At 37.6% G+C, this 14533-nt stretch overlaps 1 protein-coding gene across 4 annotated transcripts in view; it reads left to right on the top strand.

Annotated features, from left to right (window-relative positions):
* The window catches only part of LOC149933179 (synaptogenesis protein syg-2-like), a 128087-nt gene that overhangs the window by 88289 nt on the left and 25265 nt on the right, over positions 1-14533 (top strand). For all 4 annotated transcript variants that reach the window (XR_016472779.1, XM_090155341.1, XM_090155343.1 and 1 more), the window contains exons 5-7: positions 1383-1694; positions 9391-9663; positions 12547-12810. Coding sequence is in view for 3 of the 4 variants with exons in the window: in XM_090155341.1 (XP_090011467.1) it covers positions 1383-1694; positions 9391-9663; positions 12547-12810 (849 nt within the window). In the remaining variant the exon portion in view is untranslated. The remainder of the gene's footprint in view (positions 1-1382; positions 1695-9390; positions 9664-12546; positions 12811-14533) is intronic.

Raw genomic sequence — 14533 nt, 5'->3', positions numbered from 1 at the left:
GCTTTCCAAAGAAATGCTAGAAAACCGACAGAATGTGTATGTGTTAAATAGAAATTAGATCTTCCTTAGGAAAGTGCCTAGAGTAATGGTCAATTTTGTAATCTAGATATTTTCCACGGAATTTAATATTAATATTAATGTTAAGTGATCGAAGGAAGAAAGTTAATATTTAAGGATAAATATGGGAAAGGTTACGTTAGTTGATAGTAAATATTGGCCTATTTCAAAGATAATTAACTGAAAAACAATCAAATGAAATATGAAATTTTTATTTATGCCAGAGTTTTAAATTACAATTTTTTTTAAATTACGCTAAATTGACATTTTAATTTAACAATTAAACGAAATTATCATTTAAATTTAACAATTACATGAAATTGTCATTTTAATTTAACAATTAAACGAAATTGTCATTTAAATTTAATAATTACACGAAATTGTAATTTAAATTTAACAATTACACGAAATTGACATTTTAAATTAAGAATTACACGAAATTGCATTTTTATTTAGAATTACAAGAAATTGACATTTTAATTTAACAATTACACTAATTTTACATTTTAATTTAACAACTACACTAAATTGACATTTTAATTTGACAATTACACTAAATTGACATTTTAATTTAACAACTACACTAAATTGACATTTTAATTTAACAAATAACCTTAATTTGACGTTTTAATTTAACAATTACACTAAATTGGAATTTCATTTAAGAATTACACTTAATTGGAATTTAATTTAAGAATTACACTTAATTGTAATTTCCTTTAAGAATTATACTAAATAGGAATTTCATTCAGAATTAGAATGTTTTTAAATTAACAATTTTGGGTGAGGGCCATGTTGTTATTCGGGTGAGATTAACGGTATAATAGGTTGATTTTGGCGTTTAAGAAAAAAATAATGGTCATAATGGAACTGATCTAATAAGTGAAACAAGTTTAGCAATAGGCTTAAGTAGCGATCTACATTCGTCAAACCCACTTGGGTGAGAAAAGCAGAGTAATAATATTATAATATTAATTTAATCTCACTAATTGCGTTCTTAATTTTAATTTAATATTAATCTAATCTTAAAATTTACCTCTTAATTATAACCTCTAGTCCCACTTGATAGAGGGCTCCATATTCCTAGAAGGTTCGACAACAACGAATCCCTCTATATACTCTCCTTTTATATCCTGGGAATTAGTTTAAAGATATCCAAGTACTTCTCCAGCTTTGACAATGGTGTCAACCAAAATGAAATTTATGAAACTAGTCCATTTATCAAAGCATAACTCTTGCGCTATCTATGGTGCGCCGGACTAAAAATGATTAACTTCGAAATTGTGATTTTTTACTGCGATTTATTTGGTATTTGTCTGTCGTAGATCCTCCGTCTGTGACTATTGAACCCGCTGGCGGAATCATAGTAAACGAAACGGACAGTATAACGATGTTCTGCACGTACGACGCCAACCCGCCCAACGTCAGCGAAGTGATGTGGTTCAAAGGCAACAACTTGATTCCGGTGGACACCGACGGCGGCGGCTACTTCGGCAGATACGTCGTCTCTTCCACCGACTATCCCACGTTGACCATCAAAAACATATCTCGTACGGAACAAGGAAATTACTGGTGCTCCCTAGCCAACATCGCCGGCCAGGGCAACGCCACCAACCGAGTGGAAGTTAATGTCTTGTGTAAGTATTAAGCGCTCTCTATAGCTTTTTATCTCTGACGGGCCGCGCCTGAACCTCAAAGGTGCTTTCGCTATTAGAGCGCCCCCGAGTAAACATTACCTCTCGAGCAGCTCCTGGTATGCAAAGGCATTTTCTTTTCTCATTTAGCGGCCTGGCTCCGTCGGTTTAAGCCCCCGTAACGCCGCTTCTTCGCGAGCTTCGGGTCTTTCCCTTTCGGCGATTTTATTTTCTTTTGATAAACCGCCCACCCAGCGGGGAATTGTTTCGCGAAGGGACCCGAGAAGGATCTCAACAACGAAAATTACTATTCCGCCATGGCAGCTGATTTTGCCCACGTTTATGGAACTTGTTAAAAGTCGTATAAAAATACTCTTTTATCCCAAGCTTGGTAAAACAAATTCACGCGTGGAAATTCATAAATTTATCGTAAAATAGAATTTCCGGTGAAAAAGCTCGAAAAGCCCTTAAATTGCTTTTCAACCCCCTTTGATCTTAAAGTCCGCCAAAAACAAGCCCCCCCCCCGCCATAAATATAATCATAAAACGGAGGAAAACATACATCTCGAAGGGCAAACTTAATATTAAAGTATTTTGATCTACATTTGAGATATCTAACGTTGGATGATAAATTTTAATTGTTTGGTCTACTTTCAAAATAATCTAATTTAACGACGGTTTCCAATTAGGTTACGATTCCGAAATGTCCGTTAGTGTATTAGCCAATTTTAAAACTTTGAGCTTAACACGTAATTTAATTTAAAATTTCAAATTTATTAGTTTTAAACTAAGAATGTCCAATATTTTTCTTTTTCGATAGAAAAAATTTAATTTTTAGGTTCGAGAGTACGCTTTACAACTTTCTCATTGAAACGTTTTGTCTGACGCCTAACGGTTAAAAATATTTTTCTGAAATTTACAAAAATTCAGAAATATAGATTAAATATAGTGTACAATTTTGAACATTTTCCATCGAAGAAAGATTGTTAGTAAAAATATTTGGACAAAATGTTTGGCAAATGTTTAAAAATGTTTTCAAAATGTTTAAAAAAATGTATACTATTTTAAATTTAATAAAACCACATTTCATGTCTATGAATAAAATCTAAGAGATTAAGGTTAGCTTTTTACTAGGGCAAGAACGCCACCCGGGTGAGCCTCAATTTTTAATAATCTCCTTTATGGCCAATATACATTTTCATTTTAACTAGAACATAAACCTGTCGACGCGAAGAAAATTTTTATTAGACCTAATACCGGATAATATTAAAGTCGGTGCTTGACGTCGCGGCGTTTTGGGTCTATCGTAAACCTTGCCTTAAATACTCTACGTTAAAGAAAATATTTGAACAGCGTGCAGAATGAAAATTCTTTTACTTGACTTACTTCAGTTCCAAATTTCCTTAAAACGCGATCAAAATATACCAAAGCCAACAATTTTCAAAGTAAATTACGGAAATCAGAGCCGCGTATACATCAACGTTAATTCATTTAATTCAAAAAGTTGGAACCCCACTTATATTAACCCGCTTAAGAGTAAACAAATCCACGTAAATCGGGATGAAATTTATCCGAGTAAATATTTTAGAAAGATGCTAGATCGGAGATAAACAAAGAATGTCCGTATAACCGTCAGTTTTATCTCGGTAAATTATCGAATAGGAACGGCGTAAAGTGATTTTCCCAACAAAACTTAATGGGTTTTCGAAAAATAAAATAGATACTAGAACTTCTCCGTCGAAGTAGACCCAGCAATTTCCCACGGGTCGCTCGGGATACCTTCCATCGGGAGGCGGGAAGGAACGCGAATACCCCTCATTAGGCACCTACGCTCGGATTGAGCGCCGGATACATAATGACGCTTTTTATTTCGTCGAGATCAGATACTCGCAAAAAGGAAGCGACCGGAGCTCGGCCCAACCACTCTAATCGGATGACAAACTTTTGAAAACTATAACTCGACCTACCACGAGGAATAAAACAACCGTTAATCACGCATCTGGCGCGCGGTTGCCAATGCAGGCTCAAAAATACATCGCCAGCTCAATTATCGGACGAAACGAAAAAAGGACAAAATTGTTCGAGTCTCCGGAGCAACTTTTAATGAAATTCGCCATCGAATCCCTTTTTAGTCGGGGAGATACGGATAGCGGAATCGATTTCTTCGGAAAAGCGCTGAACGCCGTAATTAAAATATACCCCCCAAAAAAAACAAGAATCGAAAGATTGTTTGCTAGGCCCCCGGGCTGCTTTCATTGGGGCTAAACGATCAAAATATGTCGCTTGGCTAACCGCGCTGGAAACAATTTCCGCTGTAAAGCGACTCTCCCGATCAACCTACGAAAAATAGCGTCACATTTTTATTTCCATTTTATTTCACCCTCACCGCCGCGATTTTCATCCGAGAAATGCGGGTAGCTTACGTATTCGTGCCCTTGTTCCCGTCGCCGTTACTGGTTCCGATAATAGAGGAATTCACGGTTTTATCGGTTTAAGATAGTTAACGTACATACGGGAATAGTTTGGATTCGGTTAACTAGTCCTCGTAATAGCTACGCTCTCGATTTGACAAATTGTTGTATTGGAAAACGGGAACTATTCCAATATATATTGCTTCCTATTGATCATGGCTTGTACTCGGAATTGAGATACGTAAATAAATTGATCGACCTATAATGGGAATTGCTACACGCAAATCCAAGCTGACGCGCAAAACTTAACCACATTGTATTTTCAGTATGTTATATTTATAGTTCATTTGATAATAATGAAATAATATTAAATTTATTTTCAGACAATCTAGTGAAGTGTTTATTAGTATTAAATTAGTGGATTTAAAAATCTAAGGTGTATCCAAGAATTTTTGAACTCTAAAAATTGTATTTCAAATTGAGTAGTTTCTAATTTATAAAAAAAATAAATCCAGTTAGAACGTTATAAATTAATGATATTTTTATAATAAACATTTTAGAACGTCGTTATAAAGATATTCTGTATAGAAACTCGATGGAAATGCAATCGTAATCATATAAAAAAACGACACAATATTCTATAGAATCTGAATAATTTTCCCTTTAACATTGAAAGACCTAATATCTTATCATTTCTCGCCATCAAACTAACGAACTATTTTGCCAACGGAAACAGTAGGAAGGGATGACTTTCCTGTTCGCAAACTTCCTATTTCGCAATCACTCCACGACAGACTATCATTCACCGAATTCGTTCTGTGCCATACTTATGTTTATTACGTTACTTATGGAAATACTTAAAAGAAATAGAAGTTTGTGGTCGGTTGTAACTCTTCCTTTTAGTGGCACTAGCGATCTTGTTTGTCGGACGAAAGCCGAAGAAAGAATGTTTGACGGGGGCGGGTTGATATCGTGCGCGGTTCAAATTTATCTTTCACGTGGGATATCGGCGCTAAACCGACGAATGTAATCTCATTAGCGATGGACCGATATTAGCGAATCAATAAACATCGATCCCGAGGGAGAAGAACCATCCTCCACAACCGATATATATCTATTAAACCCCTCCCCCCTCTCATAGAAAAGAGAAAGAGAGCTTTACATTTTCCTCCGAAAAGCGGCGGTTCGAAAATAGTGTGTAATTAAGGAGGTAATACAACCGAAAGAGAGTGGGAGAGACGGAATCTGAATCTATAACATCGCACCCCCCACCGTAGGTACTTTGCTCGATCCTCTCTTTTCTTCTCCCTTATCGAGATTTATGTCATATCCGTGCCGCTTTTAAACAAGAACGTCTTTAGGTTACCGAGAACGTACCGGTCTATCTACGATCTTTGCTTGAATCATGGACCAAGAATTTAAGGGGACCTTTTTTCCCTATATTTTGACACGGTAGGCGTGGACTAAATCGGAAGGCTTACTGAGGCACATTAGTCGCTTTGAAGAGCCCCAAGAATTCTGTTCAACTATCACTGCGAGTTGGGGCTTAGGAGACAGTACGTGCGATGAATTTAGGTTAGGCTTAGTTCATTAAATTTTTCAAGTAATAATAATAATCCGCTAGGCTAATAACCAAGGTACCACCTTAGGCCCAACTCATCTAGCGACTTATATTGCCTTTAAACTAGAGCTCCGCGTAACAGATAAATTAACTGACAAAATTTTGATTAATCGTAAATATTTTGGTTAACGGTTTATTTATGGATATTATCCATGGATAAACAACGATTTAACATGCAAAAAATTATTTATATTTTTGGATAATTGTAGGTTATGAATAAAAAATAAAATAAGTGGGTAATTTTTATTCCAACGCCAACCTCTACTTTAAACAGGTGGTCGGATTACAATGCATAGGAGGGTGGTGGAGAGCCCTTCATGCCACGCGAGCCAACAGCTCCCTACACTCACTATTACCGTTCAACTCTACAAGTTATTATGGAAAGGGGAAACCGGAGAACTCAGCCGAAAACCACTTAAACGTTAATTTAGAAATGAAATGGATTCCAGTGAATTGGATTAAAAAAACCTCAGCTATATGCGGCTTACTGATTATTTTTACTTAACACAATGGTTTATTACCATTACTCAAACTTTTCAAGACCCAATTTCAAAAATGAAAGGTCTAAAACTTACTAAGCCTTATCATTTAACCGACTACAACGGCAACATTTGGTCAAAATTTTACGTAAGTGCTTCAGCTTCTCTACGAAACTACGTCCGAAATCGACTTCAGCTTCGCCAAGTTTGTCCACACTTAACTAAAATTAGACGTGATATTCCTATTCCCAGTATAAACGCGTGCTTTTTAAAGCCTAAACAGTAAGTCCCCTTAGATTCTTGGTTCATGCTTAAATTGGGACCCTCCATTTTCCCCAATTGTATAGCGACATCTAGCATAGCTCTTGAGAACCTAATTTAAATTTCTTAAAAACGACGTTTGTAATTAATAACGAAAAGATAAAATTGACACCTAATTTCGTTCGTTCAAGTTTAATTAAAGCCGAATTTAATTATTTAATCAATAATAAGTAGCAAAATAGTTGGTAGATATTTCTCAAATTGTATAGTGACATCTAGTATCGTTCTTGAGCACTTTGTTTATATTTCGTGAAAACGACGTTTATAATTAGTAACGGATAAAATAAAATAACTAATAATTTAGTTCGTGCAAGTTTAATTAAGGCTGAATTTAATGATTTAATTATTAATAATAATATAATTAATTAATTATTATTTATTGGGTAGATTATAAATTATTGCGTCAAGATAAATATTTTTAAATATTTTCCTGGCGAATTTCAGTCTAGAATAGACTTCTTCTTTAAACGGGTAACGGTTCTACTTATACTGTCTCAGGTACTTAAGCACGTTCTTGTAAGCGGGCATTATCTTTAAAATAGGTGTTGAGATAAAGGCTCCTTTCGTCGTTCGAGTGAGGCCCCTATTAAAGCAGAACTAATACATTTGAGGGCGGAGAGAGGAGGGGTGCAAGGGCTGCTTTGACAAATATTTATTTTTCATTACCCCATTAATTTATCCCACTAACGTAAACACTCGTTTCCAATGTTTTAAGTCAACAGACGTTTTGTGAAAGGGGGGACCGTGCTCGGGCGGTCTCTCAATTGGGCCGTTATACAGTGTTTGACCCGGGTGCTAAAATTGAATTAAATTCATTTTGGTCTACGGGAGGGTTTGATGAGATGTTATGTCGAATTATGGATATTCTTGTTTACAGCCGCAAGCTTTTGGCGTGTCAATATTTAGCTAATATTATATAATTCCTTTTTTATATATGTTTAAATATCGCGTTTGGATTTATTGGAGAGCATAGTAGGGTTACATTTACAGAAATCATTAACGTAAAACGGCTTGAATACGCTGAATGATCATACGTCAAGTCATAAGTAACAAATAAACACAAGTGTGACGCTTCTTGTGGTTTTAACGCTAATTTTCTTTAACAACCGTTTTTCGACACTGACATTGTCGACTAACTCCAACGTGTACTCGCAACCGAACTAACAAGGAGACTACCCGAGGTGGCTATCACCGATTTTATTGAAACTCAGGGGTTAGGTAGACCTTATGGTAGTATGAAAATTGTAAAAGGGAAAAGTTGCAATGGGCTTTAGTTTTCCCATGGTTTGTCTTGAGCATATTAAAACACTAGGGCGTTCTGTCCCTCAATTAAAATAACAATAACCATTTTTGATAATTGTCATACTTATGGTTAAACGCGAGATAGTTCTACGTCACTCGCGGGGATAAAAACACTGTGCTTACCCCATTTTCTGTGCATTATAGAGTGACGTTTTAAAATACTTTTACTATACGAATCCTTACGTTTTATCTATGATAAAGTAAGTTCGTGGTTACGTAAACTTATTCAATGAAACAAAAATATATAATAAAAATTAATGAAAATAAAATTCTTCGCAATTTCGTTCGTTGGCAAACAGTTGCCATGGCAATGAACTCAAATGATGCCATCACTCTCGCTTAAAATTGATTTTATTAGAATGTTTTCAACGATAAAGAACAACAGTTAACTTTCCATGGAAGTTTTCAACTTTAGAATCGACTTTTTTCTCGGTTGTAGGAACGAGTGGGAGGAGGGGTGTGTTTCTACAAGAAATCAGTCCCGCATTTAAATAATTCCTAACGTATTTTAATTAATACCGGTTAATGGAGTCAGTTCGAATACTGGCAAAAAGTCAATTAATCGACGATCTTGCAAATCTAGTCGGAAGCGGAGTGTTAAACCGCGTAAGTGATACGAGGGTAAGCCTAATAGATTTCCGATTTGGGGGAAGCTCGCCAAGTTTCTTAAACATTCTAATGGTTCTCGAATGCTAATGGAATCTTTAAAGAGTCCAATGATTAATGTCAGCCAACCAGTAGGTGTCGACATTTTTAAGCGCTTACTTATGTTAAACGCGTTCGACTCGGATCGGAAAAAGGAGGAAGAATGAAGAGTGACCGTCTCGTTTTAATGAAGAAACAACGATCGGAACTGATCGACCGTCGTATTTGAATTGTAATTATCAGGAGATGGTTAAGTCGCTTTATATTTTTTAAATCCTCGAACGTGGACAAGAGGCGGACTCGGATCCGATCTCTCTTCGCTGTAACTGTTAATGACCTCTGCCGTTCTTTATTTGTTCGGTCCGTCGGAATGCGGAGGCGGACGAAGGGGAGGGTTTCGGATATTGTATAATGGCAGAGCCTCCCATTTGACATCGACGGACAGTTACGGCGTCGCTTACGGATCGGGTGTAGTCTTTGAGGGAAAGGTTGGTCGTTAAGGGTAAAGTGACCCCTTTCGGAATGAACTCTGGGAAACCTATAAATCGATAGCGGGGGGGGGGGGGGCGAGAGCGAGTTGTAGGAAACGAAACGCTCCGGTCTTAATAATTGGTCTCGCTTAGAGTTGCACTTTTCTCGACGGAGATTTATAGCTATACCGATCGATTCGAGCGGTAGCCATTTGCGGTGGAAAGAAAGGCTTCTACTCTCGATTTTTTCGCCTTTCGCGGGGCTCCCACGCGCGCCTATCACGCGGTCTATTTTCCTACGCCGGATTCGAACCACCGAATCGTTTCTTTTTCCTTCAATGGCTCTCTTTCCCTTTACGGCGAGTTTTCCGTCGATATCCGATTTTATATTATCTTTTAACATTCCCTGGCATACAGGTCCACTCACTGACTTTTTCTCTCTGTCCGTAGATCCGCCGAAAGTGTTGGCGACGGCGTCACCATCTGTCGTGGAGGAGGGCGAGTCGAGTTACGTTTCCCTTTTTTGCGAGATCCTCAGCGGCAATCCGCAGAACCTGGTGAAAATTCGTTGGTACAAAGACGGAGACTTAATGAACGAGACGACGGAGAAGGAGATCAAATGGGCCAACGTGAGTCGCAATTTCACCGGCCGCTATTACTGTCAAGGACAGAGCGTTGCTGGTTGGGGGCCTACTTCCGATCCCGCGGATCTAGTCGTCAACTGTAAGTATACTTATATACCCTCTCTCTGTCTTCACCTTACGTAATACCACCCACTTAATTATCGTGGCAGGTACTATATTAACCTTAAGACGCTCTTCTCTTAACATCTTCCTCGCCAGAAACTTGTTGTATTGATCGTCGCTACGGGAGAGTTACGCTAGTTTTTGCGTCTTACGCCTTAAATCCTTTCGCGCCAACGCCCGTATACGCGCGTTCGGACAGAGGTGTTTTGGTTTCAATCTGGCTGCGAGTTGATCTAGTATTTTAAAACCTAGCGGTACTAAACTCTTTCTCGGTATGAAGAAGATGGGCGAAGGGAGAACGCTAATAAATTAGCCATTATGGTCCAGGGGTATAGTGGCGGCGGTCGTTGCGCCAGGAGAGCGAAGACAATTTGGGAGCAGCCGAGGAAATAAAAGTAGAAGTCACTATAATTCTCCAGGGCTATTTCCCCAGCTTTAAGTAATGAAGAACCTAATTACGCGAAACTACAGTGAAGGGAATTAGCTGGCGCGACTTCTCGGAACACGCCGAGAAAGGGAAAGTTGTTAGGCAGTAAAAACTGTCATCCTAGGCAGATACCCTTTTTAATCGCTACCCTTACGAGGCGACAACGTGACAAGTTGACCCTCTCCGTCGCTATTCCGCCGGAGTCACGCCTACAATTACCGGCGGAAACATTTTTAACGGGAGTGATACTTAAAGCGTACCTCACTTCGTGATTTCACCCGGAAAATTATAAATCTAGCCGAAGAACGCGTTTATAAGATGGCGCGCGTTAACGGCTCTGGAGACAGGATTATGATGAAGCTCTCGTTTGTCGTACCTTTCTCATTTTTAAAGTAACAGTTTCAAACTTTCTTTCAAATTGTACCCGTGACGAATTTAAATGTTTTTGAGAAGTCAATGTTATTCGAGTTTCTAGAAATTTACCTGTTGAATTCAGTATCGATTAATTACGGAACTCAAACCCGTTACTAAGACCCTGTTCATTAACAACGATCATTTATAACAGTTTCAAACCTTGTTTCAAATTGAACCCGAGACGAATTGAAGTTTTGTTTGCGGAGTGAATATCATTCCAGTTTCCAATAAATTATCCAGTTAAATTTAGCATCGGTTTATTCAGGAATTCATACCTATTACTAGGACTATATTATGTACCAGTATAAAATAAGTAGAAAATACAAGTTATAGATTCACTGAGATATTTTTGATGGATGCGAAGGAACAAACAGCTATTTGCTGAAAATGTTAGCGATAAGCCCCTTTAAAGTTTCCTCGCTAGTGAAAATCTCGCGTTTTAGTTCACATTAGTTTTGCTTTCTCTTCTATGGTTCTCGGTCAATGTTATCTAGTGGCGCCATCCATAGACGATATAGTCGGACTTAAAGGAACGAAATCGTGTTTTGAGGAATATCTCTCTTCTGGAGATGGAATAAGTTTTTCGCTATTCGCGTCGCGAAATTTTTTCTTATTCCCTTTCATTGCTTATACCATTCGACCGTTTTTGCGAGGCTTGCGGCAACGAATGGCCAGTATTAAATGTATAAAGGGTGCTTTTTTCCCCGGGAAACTATTGGTGATGGTAACGTACGTCGGAGCCACCCATCAAAGGCGGCCCAAAAAGAGGGTGAAATGCAGGCCGTTCGATCAAACTGTCAGAAGCCGCGTGATTTAGCCCGAAAGGTTATTCGACTGTAGACTATAGGTAATAAATATTTAGGAGCCGAGGCCCCCCTCCATCTCTCTAGCTAGCCGCGTCGTCATTTTCCTTTTTATCATTGTTTACTTTTACAAAGCCTCCTTATTTATCTCCAACGTGGTTTGTTATTCGATAGAAAAAAAATAAAAATTTGGGGGCTATACATAAATATATCCAACGGTGAATGACGTCCCTTCAATATATATGCTTAACCGTATTTTGCAGGCGCGCCGGAAATAAGGGGTTGGATAAAACCCCGAAAATGGCTAAAAGGCGAATAAATTTTCAGAGCTCAACTCTAGTATCTTGTTACTCTTTTTTTTATATAATACTTTCACCAGTGAAACGGCCGGATACCACGCGCCTATGAGGAACGATTTTGTAGAACAGTTTTAGCAATTTTCTCCAATATCCATTGCGTTGTTTCAAATCGCTATTTCTCAAAGACCATCCAACCAAACGTGATCAAACTTTGCATACATACAGAAATAAGGGCGAATTTTGATATTCAATCTGTAACATATTCATATTTATTTTTAATAATAAATCTATTTTCATTTAAAGTGGAACGGTCAAGCTTTAACCAGTTAGATAGCCCTATAGCCCATTAAAAACTAAAATTTATTTCGAAAACCGCATCAAAAACCTTTGAGTGGTTAAATTTTAATAAAATAGATAAATTTCGGGAAATCGAAAAGCGCGCGTCCGCCGCGACACCTGGTGAGAAGTCGGTGAGACAGAAAAACAACGTAAAAGCGCGCGCTGCTGAAGACGTGAAAAATATGTTTTGCACGCGCGGCGCGTTCCAATTATAAGAGACCTAAGCCTAAATTGCGCGATTTTAAAAGTTAGGATAGTTCGCAAATCGCTCATACGGGGTTAGGGGCGCTGGCGGCAGCCCCTGAGATGGCGGCGAAAATTCAAACCCAAACACCTGGCGTTATTTTTCGTTTAAACTTTTTGGGCCAAAAGCTATTTTTTCAAGACAAAAAAAGGTACGTGTTAGTATATTGAACGTCTTGTTAATCTTTTGATACGGAAGTAAGGCCATATTTGGAAAAGCTTGGCCGTTCCCATTTAAAAGTAGGCCTTGTACATTATGCAAATTTAGTTTAAACTTAAATTTTCTTTTCACTGGTACTTTGTTTAATCTCCAATCTTTGGATTAATTTCTTCAGACGCTCCTAGTAGAGCGAGACTGATTCATATGGATGACCCTGCCATCAAGGGCCGTCCAGCTAACTTAAAGTGTTCGGTGACCAACTTGGGCTATCCTCTTGCCACTCACTTCCGGTGGCAGAAGAACGGAGTCAACTTGAAGGTCAATTCCACCAACTACACGATACCGGAAGTTACTTTGTCCAAAGAAGGAAATTACACCTGCGCCGCCGTCAACGAAGTCGGATCCGGCGAAGAGGGACTCCTAGAATTGAGTATTTTAGGTAAGGACAGTTTTCTTCTCATTTAATAGAAACCACTGTTGAACGATTTTAGGCCGTTGCTTGCTAGGGTCGACCAACTTCTAGTTAACTTCTTCCAGATAAAATGGCCTTCGAGTTGGCCAAATGAGGTCTGGACAATGTTGTACAATAGGCCGATAAAAATATTTCGCCTACGTTGTTCTCTTTCCCTCACTACTAGAGGACTTCGGGAAGGGGGTAGGAAGGGGAAGTAAGTCTGTGACGTATGTTCAACAGCAGCGCCATCTATTTACAGATATCAAAACTATAAAAAAACGTTAAAAACAAATTGCGTCTGGTGCAGTATTTTTGTGGGAAACATAAGTCTTAGCAAGAATCGTGGCCTTGCGCGAACGTTTCTTATGATTAACACGTAAATTATAAGTTAAAAATATATATTAAGTCGAAATTTTTTCTTAAAATCCTATTTTTCAAAAATGTTTGTGCTATACATAAACATGACTATATAATCAAATTTAGTGTGCTATATAATCCTATTTTTCTTGCTAAATTATTCTATATAATAAAATTTAGTGTTCTATACATCCTTATAAATTGCCAAATATAACCCTATTTTTGATATAAGCATAAGTAACATAATAACAATGAGTATGACACTTTTTATTGTTTTAATGCTAATTTACTGCCAACTCCGACTTGGACTTGCACTCGAGCTGAGTAGCGTATTATCGTCCTTGGTAGTAGTATATTTTGCCTTAGGGATATTTGGACTGTAGGGGGCTCTGTGCTGAAAAATCATTTCGTTGATAATTTTTTACATATACTTATTGTTATTATGTTACTTACGCTTGAGTCGTGAAAAGAGATAAAACCGTCTAGCTTGTTTTGTAAATCTAAGAATGTAATTTTTTGGGATTCCCATGAAGGATAGTTTTCACTTTGTTTTATTTTTCCTTTTTTAATTGTCACTGGGGTAATGTCTGAATTTAGTGGTGGAAGGGCACCCGAGGGTATTTCTGTTCCGCGGTGGTTACAATTTCCATTCACGTAGTACCTTATACAAGGCGGCCCAATCCATCCGAAAGCCTTCTTCTTCTTCGGTGGTATTGGGAGGCTGGCAACGGTATTTCTTATCGGTCCTCCGAGTGTAATAGAGCGTAACACACAATGCGGCTCGACTAGCAGCCATTCTATTCTTTTTAACTGGCTTTGTTGGCCCGCTAAAAGTCTTGACCCCAAAAAAGAGGAATCCTGATTGAAACAAAAGAAATCCATAAGAGATAGCCTTCTTCCCTTACAACCGAACAAAAAAAACATTTTTATTTCTTTAACCGGTATACGCTCCTGCAATTTATAAATAGTCATTTTCGTCTTAAACGGATAACCTTACAAAGAAAACTAGCTTTATTTAGGGTTAAAAAATATACCGAGATTAATAGCTATATCTTTGTACCTTTAATGAAATATTTATTTAATAACGTATCTATTTTCAAAATATGTATGTATCTAAAGTATCTAGTATTTTATTTAACTTTATTATAGGTCGATTGAGGAAGTCAGTGAGTTCCCTTTCCCCTATGTCATAACGTTTTCTATTCTGTCGTATTAAGGGGGAAGAATACAGTAAAAGCCTCTTTTTCGTTCATGCTGAACGTTTCTGTTTTAACAATTTCATAATTGAATTATATTTTTCTTATTAGGCTGAACTTTCCTCAAGTGCTTAAAATAATTTTGATAATTCTAA

The sequence above is a fragment of the Leiobunum rupestre genome, chromosome 8, assembly GCF_980474605.1.
Source record: "Leiobunum rupestre chromosome 8, qqLeiRupe1.1.hap1, whole genome shotgun sequence".
Lineage (NCBI taxonomy): Eukaryota > Metazoa > Arthropoda > Arachnida > Opiliones > Sclerosomatidae > Leiobunum > Leiobunum rupestre.
The sequence above is the reverse complement of the archived record's forward strand: the minus strand, read 5'-3'. Positions and strand labels throughout refer to the sequence as shown.